The following is an 18,137-nucleotide window of genomic DNA, read 5'->3' on the forward strand; positions in this document are numbered from 1 at the left end:
GCTGAGGGAGCTGGGTCTGTTTAGCCTGGAGAAGAGAAGACTGAGAGGGGATCTCATCAATGCTTACAAATATCTAAAGAGTGAATGTCAAGAGGATGGGGCCAGACTCTTTTCAGAAGTCCCCAGTGACAGGACAAGGGACAATGGACACAAACTGTACAACAGGAAATTTCATCTCAGTATGAGGAAAAACTTCTTCACTGTGAGGGTGACAGAGCACAGGCTGCCCAGAGAGGTTGTGTATTGTGGAGTCTCCTTCTCTGGAGATACTGAAAACCCGCCTGGACACGATCCTGTGCAACCTGCTCTAGGTGATCCTGCTTTAGCAGGGGGATTGAACTTGATGGTCTCCAGAGGTCCCTTCCAACCCCTACCATTCTGTGATTCTGTGACTGGATGTCCCTGTTGCTCAGTGGCTGCCATGAACACTGAGCACTGTTTCCATTTGTTCTCATGCTCTTCCAAGAAATGTTCAAGACTAGTAGTAGCATCACTTCATACAGATTGGGTAGGGAGTACTCAAAGTACCTTATGATACATCCCCCCCCCAAAAAACCCACAGATTTTTCCCCTGAAAGTGCAGCTTTGAGTCCTTCTCTGGCAGAATAAGGAATTGAATCTCTGCCTCCTAGTTCAAAAAGTGCTGTCACCACCATATGTGTGGTAGAACGAAGTGGACACTACCTTCTATTACTCAGTTCTCCTTTAAAAGCTACTGCCCTCTGTGAGAATCCTGGAGCTTTTCAAAGACGTTCTCCAGCTCCATCTCTCCCAAAGAGAGATCCTGCCTTCCAGAGCCCATGTAAGCAGAGATGTGTACTAGCACCAAGGTCTGCAGACATTGGAGCTTCCACCTTTTTATGCATAGACCTCCGGGGAAGTGGGGGGGGGAAATTTAATCTCGTGTAAACTTCAGCTGGCAGCCCTCAACAGCATTTTCCGTAACATAGTTCTGCAGTTGCAAAAGTCCCTTCCATGGGCAGTCCCCATAGAGGACTCTTGCTCCTCTCCCACCGGTAAGGTGGCACCTCTCCTCCCCAAGCCACTGCTCCCACCTAGCGGCAGCAGCTCTGCAGGTTCCCCAAGCTCTGCTGTAAATTCCCCTGCCAGTCCCACGCACACTTGTATTGGACCCGGCAAAGGTCAGGAAAGGGAAATTCCCTCTCCAGACTTTTCAGCCCAGCTATATGCCTTTCAAATCGTTTCTTACACTGTGCACTATAAAAGCTGGGTTCCCTCCCCCTCCAAAAAAACCCAACCAACCAACCAAAAAAACCTCCAAAAAACCAGAAAAGCTCTGAAACACGAAATTCCAGCTAAGGTTAAAAAACTTCCAAACGGGAAGCAGCATTCTCGCCTTCCTCTGCAGGTGATGGAATCCAGGAGGAATTCTGAACTGGATTCCCAAAATACAGAGCAGCCATCAGGAGACTGTGTGAGCTGCTGATAGAACTGGCTTAAGATTCGAAACAGAGCACCTAGACTGGATCCCACTGGCACAATTTCACTGTGCTCTTGGGTTAATCGGGAGATGGCAGGTACCTCTGTCGTCATCTCAACTTTCTACTGCAGCAGGCAACAAACTTAGTGAAATTTCATCAGGAAGTTCCAAACACATCAGGTCAGAAATTAGAAAGATATACTTTCATCATGGAAGACCAAACGAGGGGTCTTGAAATTATATCAAGATAAAGGGGATGGGCCTTTCCAGCTGCCAGTTCAACTACAGTCTGAAGGCCAAACTGCACTAATCACAGAGGACAACATATGGACACAGACAACTGTTGCTGAGGTAAGGACAAAGGTAACTTGCAAGATGAGTTATCACAAATAAATTATCTTCCCCCCTCCTTTTTTTTCTTAAGTGAAATTTTTGAAGTGGACTGAAATGTCTGATAATGGCTTTATATCTGTGATATAGGTCTACAGAATTCAAATTCATTACCCAACACATTTTTATATGCAGCACAAATAAGTCGTGTAAAAATACACATTTTATTATGTACATTTAGAGGTTAAAGTTAATTTAAATTGATAGTGTTTTTCCTTCTTCAGTGCCATCTTTTGCCTCATGATGTTCTGTTGCTGCTTCCAAGTACTTTTCTTCAGTGACCTGCAGAAACATATCAATTGTGTTATATTTTTTAAAATTATTTCATTCTCCTTGATCCTGGAAATCCTCCCTTCTGTAACAAGAAGGGACAGCCTACAAAGACAATTATTGTCTCCAAAATTAAACAACCTGAACATCAAGCATATTCAAGCTAATTTCATTACTACAACTTCTAGTTTTCTTATTTCATGTTCATGATAAAAACAGGAAAAAATAATTTTAAATTTTACACACATTTGATGCCAACATTAATTCTAGAGATGAATTTGAAAAATACTACTATAGTTTAAAGTGGTAATTAACAGCTTAGAGAGATTATTATAAAAAGCACGTGGGATTCTCAGAAGCAGACGGCTTCAGAGCCACATATGGGAAGTCTAATATAATTTCTTCCATTTTTTTTAATAGTACAAATTATATGAATTGAATAGTGTATGGGTTTTTTAAATTGTACAATGCATTTTAACCAGACTTCAGAAACAATACTAGCAGTTAGATTTCCTGGGCATCTGATTTCTCTTCACCTGTGAACATTTCATTCCTAAAGATACATCCTTGAATATATTATCCATCTCTAATCATTTAAATTCTACTCTTTCACAGCCTATCTTTATATTTGGTAAGCTGTACTTCACCACTAATGAGACTCACCAGTTTCTTCGATCGTTCCAGCAGTTTGTGCCACACGGTGTGGTGAGCCTGTATTAAATGTCATTAAATGATGTTACTGGAGGCAAAAAAAACCCATCTTATCATAGAAAAAATTGACAAGTGTATAGAAATGATGGCGCAAAACCCTAACAATCCCTAATTCAAATGTTAGTTTAAGATTTCAGTGTCCAGTTTGCCCAAATTACTTTGGGGGTCTTGAATAAATGCCTGCTGATCACATCCATTCATGGTGTGGAATCACTGAGGGGTTAATGGGCAAAAATGGGAATTAAAATCTTATGATGAGAAAGGGTACACAGAGAAGAGGTGAGGAACCCAGCGCCCACTTGTCCCTTGAAAACTTCCCCAACTGAGATAATAACACATGTGCTAGACCACAGGTCAAAATCATATAAGTCAACAGAAATGGGAAGAAAGATTCCTGCCTCCACCTATTGTTCAGCAAAGCCTTTGTTTAAGACCGATTAGTGCTAGGACTATTTTTATTATTGTCGTTAAGTTTTACTTTGGTGTCATGGAAGACTTCAAAATCGTATCCCTTATAATTTCAAAGTTCTGCTCTTTCCTGCATCTCAACGCTGTCAGCAGCCTCAATTTCAGAAGATCAGCATGCACAACTAAGGCAAAGTGAATGAACTATCCATGCAGAAATTGCACAAGTGAAACAACGCTTTCAGTACTGAAAAATAACATCAAGGGCCCTCTGATACAAACTTTTCTAGTTCTGATTTCACATCCACAACAGTTCCAGGAAAACAAACCCCAAATATCCAAGATAGTCATCATCACGGGCCTTCCCTTTCTGCTACTCTTTTCACCTCTGAATTACATTCAACTACCAGCACAGCACATAAGAAAGATCAGAAAGTAAGCCAAATGTCCTAAATTAAATGGATTACTTACCTTCAAATGAATTGGCAGGGATACACCCTGGAACCTCCTTATCAAGTCAGATTGGTTAGTCTGAAGATTATGGGCTGCTGTTATTGCATACTGGAAACAGAAACTTGTCCTTGGAATATGAGGGCCTTCACTAACATCTACAAAGTCACCAAACCTGATGGGAGCAAAAACAACCCAACAAAACACCCTATGTCAAATATAAAGCTTTTTTTTAAAATTTATTTTTGATTACCAAATTCCTATCTTCAGAACAGATGAAAGAAAGTCCACATAAATCCCAAACCAAATCTAAACAAATCCCCAATTCAGCATTTCTAGGTTTCCTGAAGCAAAACTACAGGTCACACAATTTCCTAAAATGAATTTCTGAAATTTAAATCTCAAATCTAGAAAGAGGATCCTAGGTTTAACAAATCTTTGAAGTCATGCTGTCTTTAATAGTGAGATAATCTGTCAGTCGCCAGAAAAAGATTTGTCTCCAAGATCACGCATTTTCCACAGTAGTGTTTACAACCTGCACAGGTCTTGGAAAACTGCATATCAATTAAAAAAAGTGAGAAAAAAGATGTACAGCAAAAGAACATTCATAACAAACCTCTCCCAGAAATCAATAGGTAAGGCCATTTTCCTTCTTACTGAGCAAACTAGAGAGAGGAGAGGAAGAAGAGAACAACAGATGCAACATTGTTCTAAAATTCAAAGAACCTCCACTGCAAAGACATCTGTTCCTTTAGAGATGTGGGCTCCAAAAACAAACGCAGAACCATTTAGACACGCAGTAAACTGAATATACTCAACCAGTCTAAGCTAATCACAAATTCTTTTATATGCCTGAAATATAATACAAGCTTCCGGCCTCCAGCCTAAGAACTTTGTATCTTACGCTGTGTCCCAGGAGCCAGCTCTCATCTCCACCACTACAAGGCAGTAGCTTGTCAGTTAGGGAGATCTTGACAACTTTGGAAGAAAAATCCACTATACAATGTTAACTCTTGTTTTCAAACAAGTATTTGTTTTATATTTTATTTAACTTGTCAAGCTCTAAAGACTTATTTAGATTTTATGTAAAAGTATCTGAAGCAGTTAAGACTTGCTTCAACTTATCTAAGCACTTACCACCTTTAACATAACAAGAAATCGAAATGTAGTGAGATCCACCAAGTGTTAAGTATCACAAGACAATGGTTGTATAAAAAAAAAAAACAACACCCAAATATCAACTTAAGATTGACCATAGACAGCAATAAATATAACTGATTTCTAAATTGAAAACCATCATAAGTAACTTACTTTTCACTTGCAGAGTACTTGCAATATAATCAAATCTTTCAGTGAATGATTACAGAATGAGAGCTCAGTTTTGCTCACCTATGTAATGTTACAATTCCCTCTGTATTCTGAGAAGCTTTTTGTTCTATCATCTCCATCTTGTATCTGAACAAGACAAAAAAAAAGATTTAAAAAATCCTCACCTTTAACATCTAGTTCTTATAAGAATACTTAAGAGATTGATTTAAGGAGCATTCCTAAAATCATGCTCGTATTTATGTGAGCTTTGAAACAGGTTTAAATTCTTAATTTTATATGACAAAACATATTGGCATATTTCATAAAGCATGTCATACAGACCTCTTAGTCTAACTCAGTTCCTGGAAAAAATATGAAGATTATACGGAGTACTATTGAAAGGCATGTAAAGAATAATGTGATCATCAGGTACAGTCAACATGGGTTCACAAAGGGAAAGTCCTGTTTTAACTAATTTGATATCCTTCTATGATAAGGTCACCCACCTAGTGGATGAAGGGAAGGTGGTGGATGTAGTTTTTCTGGATTTAGTAAGGCTTTTGATGCTGTCCCTCACAGTATCCTTCGGGACAAGTTGTCCAACTGCGGGATGAGAGGGTTCACAGTGCACTGGGTGAAGAACTGGCTGAAGGGCAGAGCTCAAAGGGTTGTAGTGAATGGGGCCACATCTGGCTGGCGACCGGTGACCAGCGATTGCTCCTCAGGGTTCAATTCTAGGGCCAGTCCTATTCAAAGTATTTATCAACAATCCGGATGCAGGAGTCGAATGCACCATTAGCAAGTTTGCTGATGATGCCAAACTGGGAAGTGCTGCTGACTCTCTTGAGGGACAAGAGGCCTCGCAGAGGGATCTAGACAGATTGGAGCATTGGGCTGTGATCAATGGGATGACATTTAACACGTCCATTTGCCGGATTCTGCACCTAGGACAGAGTAACGCCAGACCCAGGTATAAATTGGGAGAGGAGTGGCTGGAGAGCAGCCCTGCAGAAAGGGGTCTGGGGGTGCTGGTCGACAGCAGCTCAATATGAGCCAGCAGCGTGCCCTGGCAGCCAAGAGGCAAACCACATCCTGGGGGGCATCAAACACAGCATAACCAGCCGGTCCAAAAAGGTGATTATCCCGCTGTGTTCAGCATTGGCACGGCCTCACCTGGAGTACTGTGTGCTGGGCCCCACCATTTCAGAAGGATGTGAAGGTCCCTGACTGCATCCAGAGGAGGGCAACAAAGCTGGTGAAAGGGCTGGAAGGCATGGCCTGTGAGGAGTGGCTAAGGACTTTGGGCTTGTCTAGTTTGGAGAGAAGGCAGCTGAGGGGCGACCTCATTGCTCTCTGCAGCTTCCTGAGGAGGGGGAATGGAGAGGGAGGTGCTGAGCTCTTCTCCCTGGGATCCAGTGATAGGACGCGTGGGAATGGTTCAAAGCTGCACCAGGGGAGGTTCAGACTGGACATGAGGAAGCATTTCTTCACTGAGAGGGTGGTCAGACACTGAAACAGGCTTCCTAGAGAGGCGGTTGATACCCCAAACCTGTCAGTGTTTAAGAGGCATTTGGACATTGCCCTTAATAATACGCTTTAACTTGATCAGTCCTGAATTGATCAGGCAGTCGGACAAGATAATCATTGTAGTTCCCTTCCTACTGAAATAGTCTATTCTACTCTATCCTATTCTATGTATATGTTATAGGAGGGCCATGCTCTCTCAGCAGAGTTTTATTCAGAAAGATAAAATGAACCTAGTACTTCAAATAAAAATGAAGAGTTTTTCAGCTCACATGTAAGACTAGAAGACACTATCAGATCACCTAAACTGATCTTATGCAATGTGTGGTCCTCAACAGCTGGCCACCTGCAAGACAGCGAAGTGTTCTCTGCTCTTTCTACACACACAATGTCTAAAGCTATTATCAAACGTCAGCTCCCACCTGTTGTCAATGCTTGCCAGCCAACATTGCGAAGAGATGCTAGTCCGTATGTCACATTAATATCATCTTCATTATTAAGCTAAAAAACTAGCTATTTTTGCAACTTTAGCTTCAGCATAATTTCATTTTGCTTCACAAAATGATTAGTTATCATTTCCCCCCCACCTCTCTCCAACCGCCAAAAAAATGTGGACCAGAGAATTTTTTTTCCCAAAACACCACTGAAGTGTTTTTTCAGCGAAGACAACAGGAGTGTTTTGAACAAGCTCTCTTTCATAGCACAGGCCAGAGTATTTTACCCATTTTCCCCCTGCAGAGCTCAAAAACTGCATTTCATCAAATCTTCATTTTAAGATACCAAGACATGAAAAAATCTACATTTTTTTTAATACGAAAGCCTTTCAGGAAAGTCTGAGAGTAACTAGCACACCAAGTCTAGCCACCAGTGCTTCAATTTAAAAGTAGTGAAATCTTGAAGCTCGCTATTAAAACTAAGAAGTCTACAGTCTTTCCATTTGTCACAAAACTACATCCAGTAAAGGTGCCTGGTGTTGGCCTCTGGGGAGAAAATTAAAAATTAAATAAGGTAGTGTGACAAAGAGAACGGAGGCATGTTCATTCAGAGTAGTGGGAGAAGCACCTTCTTATTTCACATGTCCCATCTTATTTTAGATTTACAAAGCCAAGCAGATATTTACATGAATTTCTAATTGCCTTTCTGAAAGAAAGGCAAATTCAGATACTTACCTGTTATGCTGAAACATTTCACGTGCTACTTTTGCTTCAACATGCAGTGTTTCAAATGGCAGGTCTTTATGAATTAGCTTTCCGGCATCCCTTGTAAGAGAGGAGAAGTTGTCCTAAAAAACAGTCGATACATACAAAACTTTCATCACTGTTTCACAGCTGTAGTGAATAGGCAAAGCACAGGAAACGCTAAGTACTAGTCAAAGCAACAAGGATCATCTGCTACAAACCCTAAATATAAGAACATTGCCATAGGACTGTAACTCTTACTATTTATCAGCAACGGATTGCTACACATCATCACTGTTTAAATGGACTGATTCAATGCCCAGTCAAATCAATAAGCATTTTTCCATCAGAAACAATATATATTAATTGGAGTTAAACTTCTCAGATTTTCCCAACGTGATATATACACATACAGACTTGCTACTGTTAAATATTCATCTGTGTATCTTGTTTCCCAGAGTTGTGACTCCATTTGTAAATGACCTCTATTGTGATGGAATCAGGGGGAAAAAAATACTGAATAATTAATAAATAGAAATTGATCACCTTGGTCCAGAATCCAAAGCTCTACATACTCAGATTTATTGATAAATAAGAAACTGTTATTAGGAGAAATTACATTTATAATGTCACATAGAAAATATTTCAAACTAGGTCACTTCAACTACAAGATCATATCGAAGAAAAAGTCTGCATTGTACTAATATTGCTTTGTTAGCCATACATATCTCCGCTGATACCTCTGAGAAGTACATAGCCATACATACCTCTGAAAACAAGGATAGGCACCAGACGAGTAAAACATTCGTGATCACACCAGCTACGAAATGGTTATGAGACTTGCAGGTTTTAGATTATTATATTTCATGCTCTTCAGTAAATCTAAGCAAGCTATTAAGGAGAGCTTCAGGTGAACATGCTCACGGTTCTTTTACAACAATAAACTGATTATGCTGTAAACCACCAGGTGAAAATACACATATTACAGAGGTTTTTATTTTCAGAAGGCACTACTCGCACAAAGACTATACGGTTACATTTACATTAGCAGGCAAGAGCAGCCAAGTAGGAGCAGATCTGTACAGTAACAAAGATGGCACTGAGGTCCCAACGGCCACATCAACTGTTTTTGGAACTGTGTTTCAGACTTGAACTTACTCTAGCCCCACAAACGTAAAACCTGTAAGCATCTGGAGGACAGCTCAAGATTTAATCCATCCGAATGGAAGCCAGTCTGTGTGCTCTGAGAGCCCTCTGCAGTGAGAGCCAGTATATGGTAAATGCGGAGATTAGTTTCCAAAGAGGAGTACTGACGTAAAAAAAAATACTAGTGTAGATATACCCAACAAAAAGGTAAAAACTTACTGCTCTCTCCCTCCCCATTAAAACAGAACCATTGGACAAGGATGCAAGCTATGTAACTTTTCAGGCAAGAAGTTATTGTGCTTACGTTTGTTGGTTTCCAGTCATTCAGTCTATTGTCCAAAATTACATCATAACAGAAAGCTCCAGAGATCACTGCAATTCCAATTCCAAAGAGAAAAATATTCATGTTTGTAACAAAGTATGTATTTCATTGTCATAATATATTCTTATATCAAAATGAATGAGAAGAAAAACAGAATTATCTCAAGAAATCCACCATAAAATATGAATTTTCATCTGTGATTATACAAATGGCCAATTAAACCTGTATCATTTTCATTTCACTGAATAAGTCATTTGAAATGAGTTTTAATGTAATGTCAGTATAATACATCCCCATTAAAAAGAGAAAAAAAATATGAATTATGCTGCTTCCCTAAACTGCATCTAGCATTGAAAGAAAAAACCCCAAAAACTTGGAAAACATTTCACATTTTTTCCTTTGTATGCATCATACACTAAAAGTAAATTTGCAGTATTAAATCATAAAGAGGAATTTATTGCATAGAGAAATCAGACAATATTTGAGGTGAAGTAAAATGTTTATCCATGGCACAAATTTCTGGCAAAGGCAACCCAAATTTCTACGACAGATGTTAGCACACTCTTTGTGAATATTTATTCAGTTATTGCCATCTCAGAAATGAAGCTTATGAACCCAGTAAGCTCACATTATTTCTATACATACAATATAATGATACAGCTTAGTGTATGCAAGATTATTCCAAATCCTGGTAGAACTGAAACATCCACTCTACACTTACCAATCAAGACAAATCCTGAAATAGCTAAAAAGGGAATCAATTGCAGGAGGACTCCACGTGACCAGCAACTAACCTCCTATATATCAAATGCACCATCATACAGGCTTTGTTATTTAAATAACCTCTCTTGTGCATTTTCCCACTTTTGTAAATTTTAAATCAGGTCACAGATGAGCAAAAGCTGTTACTAACTCTGTTTGTACTTCGATAGTCTTCCAACTTGATATATACATCATAATTTTTAGCAACTCAAGTGCTCACAAGGTTATGTACTTATTAGATTAGAGCACGTTGCATATTCTAAATACATTACTCATGTAACTTCACAATAAAAAGGTTATGTCCTTAAGTTACTAACTTAACCTATGAAACCCTAAATGGTCTGACAGCCAGTTGCCACACAGATCAATTTTCTGTACTTTGGTAAGGAAACTGTTTTCAGTGTGATTACTATAAATTAAAGGCTACAACAGCAGCATGTAACACACATATCAATCCTAAGTACCTTCAATCACTGGAAAAGGAGCCTCTGGGTTTTTTTGGTAATGCTGTTAGACACTCACTTAAGAAGCAACAAAAGACAAGACAATCAATATAAAACACTTATACCACCTGGCACTTCTGGAGCTTTAATCAGAGTCACTGAGTACTCATCTTTGAATGCCCGCTTTAACACACATGCCATCATCATGGCACATGAACGCCAATAGGCCTATAAAGAGAATTTCAGAACACAGATTTATTACCTAGAAGCTAACAACCAACACCAGATGAACATCAGCTATTTATTGCAAAAGAATATCAACATTTTACTGAATGACGCACAAACCTAGCTGTGAACCCAAGCATTATTTTCTTTAGTATGTAAACTTCTATTTGGAGATGATTCTCCATATAGAGTCAATCAAAAAAAATCAAAACTGCACTTAAAATGCAAGCCAGATGTTTCCCTGGAGATATTTAAATCTGAATTCATAGAGTAATACAACAGTATAGGTTGGAAGGGATGCCCACATCACCTAGCCCACACTCTGGTCCAGCTAATGATAACCATGATGTGCCAACCAACTATTAAAAACATCTGAACTTTCACAACAAAGTTCAAGAAAGCAGATAGACATGGAACTGAAAGGGGCATACAGAATCAAGTGGTCATAATCAGGGTCACCTACAACGGGGTAAGATACAGACTCACCTTGTTTACTTCCTCTGGATCTTCATCTTTGAAAGTAAGGAATTGAATTTCGCATGATTTGGTCAAGGGTCTATACATATCCCAGACTTCACCATCCACAAGAGCTAGAACAGACTTCTTGCAGTGCCATTCACTTAAGTCTAAAGAAAGTTAAAAAAGTATTACACAGTTATTAACCATATTCCTCACACTCATCAGTTTAGACCTCTGCATTTGTAACAAAAAACTACAAGTTTCACTTTTGTAAATGACTTGGAAAGATGAGCTGTTAACAGAGCCTCCAAAAATTGACTCAGTTTCTGCTGATGTATCTTAGTACAAACGTATTTTAAATTTAACAAATGCAAATATTCTGAATGCACGTGTTTAATCTTGGTCGTTAAAATGTCAATAATATTAACACTTCAAATTGAAATGACAAGTACTTCAACTGGCAGCACAATTTTCATCATCAGTGGAACAATGTTAGTTTAAGAGTCCATTCACTTACGCATGGCACAATTGTACGGAGTAGACAAAGCTTTGTTCATTACAAACACACTGCCAGGGTGCGATTTCCCAGTGTACTTTACTTCAATTTTCTCAATCCGTGGATAAAGCGACAACTGCCTCTCTTTCTCTTTGGTGAAGAGCTCATTACGCATCTGAATCACTTCATCTGATGTGAGTCGAGAAACAGTTGGGGTGGAGATGAATCCTGGTAAAAGGAATGATCTAAAATAAGCAATAAGGAGTTTTCAAAGCCTCTGTAGAAGGTGTTGGTTTCTAAAGAAAGGAAGACGTGCCACCGCATTGCTAATCCATGTGCCTGTCTCAGTATGCATAAGGTCAGCACTTCAGCAGCTCTTAGCGCCCATCCATTCTTGGTCCCTGCAATGCTTACATGAAGCCACAACAGAAAAGGAAAAAGGAAAAGGATAAAGGAAAGCTTAATGACGTTCTCCGGCTGCAAAGGCCCTTCCATCAGACAGGTCAACTACCCCTGCGGACCGCGCCTGGTCTCCACGGCCCGCGCCCACAGCGGCCTCCTCAGCCCGGCGAGCAGCAGGCCCGAACCGCCCCGCACGGCCGCCCCAGGCCGGGCCCCTCAAAGCACCGGCGCAGGACAAGCCCGCAGCTGGCTCGGCGTCCCGCCGCGCCCGCCCACGCCCCCGCCCCCGGCCCGCCGCCACTCACTGCACCCCTCCCGCCCGCCTCGCAGCCAGCGGCCGGCCCAGCGCGCCGCCATGCTCCGGCCGACTCCCACCGCCCCGGTGCCGACTCCCCCGGCTCCGCCGGAAACAGCGGCGGCGGCAGCGCCGTTCCGCCCGCCGTTGCGCCCGCAGCCGCCAGGCGGCGCCGGAGGCTGGAGGCCAGGGCCGGGGCTCCAGGCGCAGCGCGGGGGCTGCGGGGCGGCGGCGGCTGTTTGGGGAGGCAGGAACGGCCGGTGGGTGCCCGCTGCACAGCGGGGAGCTGGCCGTCCTCGTCCGCTGCTATTAATTCTGCCTTCAGAGGCCCCACTGTGTATATCATGGATCATCACAGAATCACAGACTGGTTTGGGGTGGAAGGGACCTCAAAGACCATCTAGTTCCACCCCCCCTGCCATGGGCAGGGACACCCTCCACTAGACCAGGTTGCCCAAAGCCCCATCGAACCTGGCCTTGAACACTTCCAGGGAGGGGGCATCCACAACCTCTCTGGGCAACCTGTTCCAGTGCCTCACTGCCCTCACAGTGAAGAATTTCTTCCTAATATCTACTCTAAATCTACTATCGTATGTATTAGTTGCACTATGCTGTGGGTGTAATGTGTTGCTCCCTTTTCCTCAACAGGTCTCATCTGCCAGGGCAGTAACATAACTGAAAACATCTTTTGGGTGTCCTTAAGGTGTCCTTCAGCCATCTCATAGAGAGGATCACAAATACGTAGTACTGGGGTTACAGCATTAATGTTAACAGCCTGCTGGCTGGTGGAAAGAGCCTTTGGTGCCTGGCTCCCTGCTGTGGCAGAGCCATGGGCCAAGCCACACCACACACAAGCCATGAAGTTTCCGTGTAACTCCAGCTCCTCACCACCAGCTCCGTTTTGCCATCACTGACCTCCTGTATTGGGTTTGCGTGGCAAGGTTTTGGTAGCAGGGGGGCTACAGGAATGGTTTCTGTGAGAAGCTGCCAGAAGCTTCCTCTATGTCAGACAGAGCCAATGCCAGCCGGCTCCAAGATGGACCCACCACTGGCCAGGGCCGAGCCCATCAGTGACAGTAGTGCGTGCCTCTGGGGTAACAGAGTTAAGAAGGGGGAAAAGAGTTGCTGCACAACAGCAATTGCAGCCAGAGAGAGGACTGAGAAGATGTGAGAGGAACAACTCTGCAGACACCAAGGTCGGTGCAGATGGGGGGGGAGGAGGTGCTCCAGGCGCCAGAGCAGAGATCCCCCTGCAGCCCCTGGAGAAGACCATGGTGAGGCAGGCTGTCCCCCTGCAGCCCATGGAGGCTGATGGTGGAGCAGATATCCACCTGCAGCCTGTGGAGGACCCCACACCTGAGCAGGTGGATGCCCGAAGGAGGCTGTGACCCTGTGGGAAGCCCACACTGGAACAGGCTCCTGGCAGGACCCGTAGACCCATGGAGAGAGAGAGGAGCCCAGGTTGGAGCAGGTTTGCTGGCAGGACTTGTGACCCCGTGGGGGACCCACGCTGGAACAGTCTGTTCCTGAAGGCCTGCACCCCGTGGAAGGGACCCACATTGGAGCAGTTCGTGAAGAACTGCAGCCCATGGGAAGGACTCACATTGGAGAAGTTGGTGGAGGACTGTCTCCCGTGAGAGGGACCCCACACTGGAGCAGGGGAAGAGTGTGAGGAGTCCTCCCCCTGAGGAGAAAGGAGCGGCAGTGTAATGAACTGACCACAACCCCCATTCCCCATCCCCCTGTGCTGCTGGGGGGAGGAGGTGGAAAATTTGGGAGTGAAGTTGAGCCCGGGAAGAAGGGAGAGGTGGGGGGAAGGTGTTTGGGTTTATTTCTCATTACTTTGATTTGACTGGTAATAAATTAAACTAATTTCCACAAGTTGAGTCTGTTTTGCCCGTGATGGTAACTGCTGAATGATCTCCCTGTCCTTATCTCGACCCACAAGCCTTTTGTCATATATTTCTGTCCCCTGTCCAGCTGCGGAGGGCAGTGGTAGAGCAGTTTTGGTGGTTACCTGACGTTCAGCCGCAGTCAACCCACCACACCTCTGTACTGCCCTTCCTCCCCAAAAGACTGAAGCCAAACAGAAACTAGCTACTGCCTGTGTAGGAAAACCATGGTTTGCATTAAAATTTATTAAAATTTGGGAAATAACTCAAGAGTTTGTTTCGATGCTTTACAGTTTAGCAGATGATGGTCTTCAGTGTGGTCCCCAGTTGGCAAAGATGTAACAATAGCCATCAAGAATGCCAATATCAATCAGTTACCCCGAACTAGTGCCATTAAGAGCCAAAGGATATAATTAAACTCAGCACCAAAAAATGCATGTTTTAATACTGGCAAGGGCCAGTAACAGAGAGAGAATTTTCCACTGTGGAAACATGTCTGCGGAGCAGTGGGACAGCTGGCTCCTCTTGGTTCGGTACCTGGCACTGGCTTTCCTGCTCACCTGGGCTCTCATCCAACAAACCAGCTGTACAAGTACGGTAGCTATTCGTGCCCTTCGTTATACTATTTGATAGATTAAGAATTTCAGCAAGTCAGTCATCCTGTTTCTTCATTTTTTTTAAATGAGTTAAATAGAAGTTATAGTTTAGTGCAGCAGGGTTATTGTAGGCTACATACTTGTCTGTGTAAAATAGTTTATAGCCTTGAGGTGAAAGGTCCCGAGAAAACACAAAGATGCTATCATTATTTATATCGTTATAGCTCAACTACACCATTTCTTCTATTAATTTTTTATTCTGTGGCTCAAGGAATCATATGTGGTTCAATGATCACATAATCAGTGTATTTTAAATAATTAAAAAAGCCCAGAAAGTTCGCAATGTAGGGTATAAAAAGAACATTTTTACTCTATGAGGAGGTAAATTCAAAATGTTTGGAGAATGAAAGACAGAAACCAACCCAGTTCTGACGCTTTGAGGAAGTCTTGAACGACAAGAGTAAAGTCCTATTTGATACTGCACACTTCTCTATTATAAATCTCTCTCTCCATTTTAAATTGCCGCTTTCTAATCTCTCAATCTTCTTTTGTACAAGTATTTGCAACTTTTTATTCAACTTACTCTTCAGAAAAATGGTGGTAGCATATCTGGTCCCTCCTTAGATTTGTTTGCTGTTGGTCTGGAAGCAACGCTCAGGTGAAAAGCCATCTGGAACTTGTAACACACAGAAGACTATGGGAGAAGCATGGTCATAGTTCTGTCTTTTGGTAATCCCCAGCCAACAGAGTGACAGCACAAAGCTTTACCCCTCCCCCCAGTGGAAATCAAAAGACAGCCAAAACTGCTGGAAATTTCACCCAGGGTTCAGCTGGCATCTTGACAGCCCCTGGACAAAAGCAGATGTACTGGTTTTGGCTGGGATAGAGTTAATTTTTTCCCTGATAGCTGGTCTGGTGCTGTGTTTTGGATTTAGGATGAGAATAATGTTGATAACACACTGATGTTTTTAGCTGTTTCCAAGCAGTCAAGGACTTTTCAGCTTCTCATAGTAGCCTGACAACGAGAAGGCAGGGGGTGCCCAAGAAGCTGGGAGGGGACATGGCCAGGACAGCTGACCCAGACTGGCCAAAGAGATATTCCATGCCATATGACATCATGCTCCATATATAAACTTGGAGGAAGCTGGCCAGGGAGGGAGGTGCTGCTACTGATGGACAGGGTGGACATTGGTCAGTTGGTGGTGAGCAATTGTTTTTCATTTGCATTACCTGCTTTTCTTGGGGTTTATTTCTCTCTCTCTTTTTTTTTTTTAATTCTTCTTTTCATTACATCATCATCATTATTATTATTACTATTATTTTGTTTATTTCAATTATTAAACTGTTCTTATCTCAACCCATGATTCTTCTCACTTTTACCTTTCTGATTCTCTCCCCCATCCCGCCAGGGTGGGGAGAGTGAGCAAGCAGCTGCATGGTACTTAGATGCTGGCTGGGGTTAAACCACAACAGTCCTTTTTGGCACCCAATGTGGGGCAATACAGCAGAAGAAGCTATATTTCAAATCCTCCTGAAAGCCAGTTTTGCCATAAAATGAAGTAAGGTCAAGGGACCTGCACAGTTTTGAGGAATAAAATGGCAAGATGGATGCTGTCAGATCCCAATGGATGTGATCGACAAAATAGCAGCCATGTCTCCATTGACTAACAAAAAGGAAACAGGCTTTCTTAGGTGTTGTGGGTTTCTGGTGAATGCATATTCCAAATTACAGTCTGATTGTAAGCCCTCTCTGTCATGTGACCTGGAAGAAGAATGATTTCAAATGAGGCCCTGAGCAACGACAAGCCTTTGAACAAATTACACAGGAAACAGTTCATGCAGTAGCCCTTGGGCTAGTCCAGGCAGTACCAGATGTGAAAAATGTGCTGTATATTGCAGCCGGGGAGAATGGCCCTACCTGGAGTCTCTGGCAGAAAGCACAAGGGGACACTCAAGGCCGACCCCTGGGGTTTTGGAGTCAGGGATACAGACGATCCGAGGATCGCTACACTCCAACTAAAGAAGAGACATTGGCAGTATATGAAGGGGGTTGAGCTGCTTCAGAAGTGATTGGTACCGAAGCACAGCTCCTCCCGGCACCCCGACTGCCCGTGCTGGGCTGGATGTTCAAAGCCAGGGTCCCCTCTACACACCATGCAACCAACGCTATGTGGAGTCAGTGGGTCGCACTGATCACACAGCGGGCTCAAATAGGAAACACCAGTCACCCAGGAATTCTGGAAGTGATCATGGACTGGCCAGAAGGGAAAAATTTCAGAATATCACCAGAGGAGGAGGTGACACGTACTGAAGAGGCCACACTGTATAATAAACTAACAGAAGATGAGAAGCAATATGCCCTGTTCACTGATAGGTCCTGTTGTATTGTGGGAAAACATTGGAGGTGGAAGGCTGCTGTATGGAGTTCTACACGGCAAGTTGCAGAAGCTGCTGAAGGAGAAGGTGAATCAAGCCAGTCTGCAGAGGTGAAAGCCATCCAGCTGGCTTTACATATTGCTGAACGAGAAAAGTGGCCGATGCTCTACCTCTATACTGACTCATGGATGGTGGCAAATGCCCTGTGGGGGTGGTTACAGCAATGGAAGCGAAGGAACTGGCAGTGCGGAGGCAAACCCATCTGAGCTGCCTCAGTGTGGCAAGATATTTCTGCCCAGCTAGACAAGCTGGTTGTAAAAGTACGTCATGTAGATGCCCACGTAGCCAAGAGTCGGGCCACTGAAGAACATCAAAACAACCAGCAGGTGGATCAGGCTGCTAATATTGAAGTGGCTCAGGTGGATTTGGATGGGTAACATAAAGGTGAATTATTTATAGCTCTATGGGTCCGTGACACCTCAGGCCATCAAGGAAGAGATGAGACATATAGATGGGCTCGTGGACTTAACCATAGACACTATCTCACAGGTTATCCATGATTGTGAAACATGCGCTGCAATCAAACAAGCCAAGTGGCAAAAGCTTCTCTGGTATGGAGGACGATGGCTGAAATATCAATATGCGCAGACCTGGCAGACCGATCATATCACACTCCCACGAAGCCGCAAAGGCAAGCACCATGTGCTTACAATGGTGGAAGCAATGACAGGATGGCTGGAAACATATCCCATGCCCCATGCCACCGCCTGGAACACCATCCTGGGTCTTGTGGCCCTTAAAGCTTGTGGCGACATGGCACCCCAGAAAGAGCTGAGTCGGACAACGGGACAACTCATTTCTGAAACTACCTCCTAGACACCTGGGCCAAGGAACATGGCATTGAGTGGGTGTATCATATCCCCTGTCATGCACTGGCCTCCAGGAAAATTGAACAATACAATAGACTGCTAAAGACTACACTGAGAGCAATGAGTGGTGGGACCCTCAAACATTGGGATACACATTTAGCAAAAGTCACCTGGTTA

General features: G+C 43.1%; 1 protein-coding gene across 2 annotated transcripts; it reads right to left on the bottom strand.

The window, feature by feature from the left end:
* Positions 1 to 1,976: 1,976 nt before the first annotated feature.
* MRPL39 (mitochondrial ribosomal protein L39) lies at positions 1,977 to 12,320 on the bottom strand. Of its 2 annotated transcripts, none has more exons than XM_054842433.1 (10): positions 12,238 to 12,320; positions 11,552 to 11,758; positions 11,062 to 11,201; positions 10,479 to 10,578; positions 9,128 to 9,195; positions 7,669 to 7,781; positions 5,057 to 5,122; positions 3,689 to 3,842; positions 2,765 to 2,812; positions 1,977 to 2,113 (listed from the first exon to the last, which is right to left on the bottom strand). In XM_054842433.1, the coding sequence occupies exons 1-10, from the start codon at positions 12,287 to 12,289 to the stop codon at positions 2,027 to 2,029; spliced, it is 1,035 nt and encodes a 344-aa protein (XP_054698408.1). In that variant the 5' UTR covers positions 12,290 to 12,320; the 3' UTR covers positions 1,977 to 2,026. The 2 variants fall into 2 exon arrangements, with proteins under 2 accessions (XP_054698408.1, XP_054698500.1); XM_054842525.1 differs by lacking the exon at positions 12,238 to 12,320 and adding an exon at positions 11,847 to 12,201.
* Between the last annotated feature and the right edge of the window lie 5,817 nt (positions 12,321 to 18,137).

Source organism: Grus americana, chromosome 1, assembly GCF_028858705.1.
Source record: "Grus americana isolate bGruAme1 chromosome 1, bGruAme1.mat, whole genome shotgun sequence".
Lineage (NCBI taxonomy): Eukaryota > Metazoa > Chordata > Aves > Gruiformes > Gruidae > Grus > Grus americana.

Bases quoted from the DNA above. Each gene is read 5' to 3' on its own strand.
- MRPL39 (XM_054842433.1), bottom strand. From the start codon at position 12,289: ATGGCGGCGCGCTGGGCCGGCCGCTGGCTGCGAGGCGGGCGGGAGGGG. The intron at 9,196-10,478 runs GTGGTATAAGTG...TTGGAATTGCAG, and splicing joins TAAAGCTCCAGAAGTGCCAG to TGATCTCTGGAGCTTTCTGT. The intron at 2,813-3,688 runs GTAAGTAATCCA...CATTTAATACAG, and splicing joins CCCTGCCAATTCATTTGAAG to GCTCACCACACCGTGTGGCA.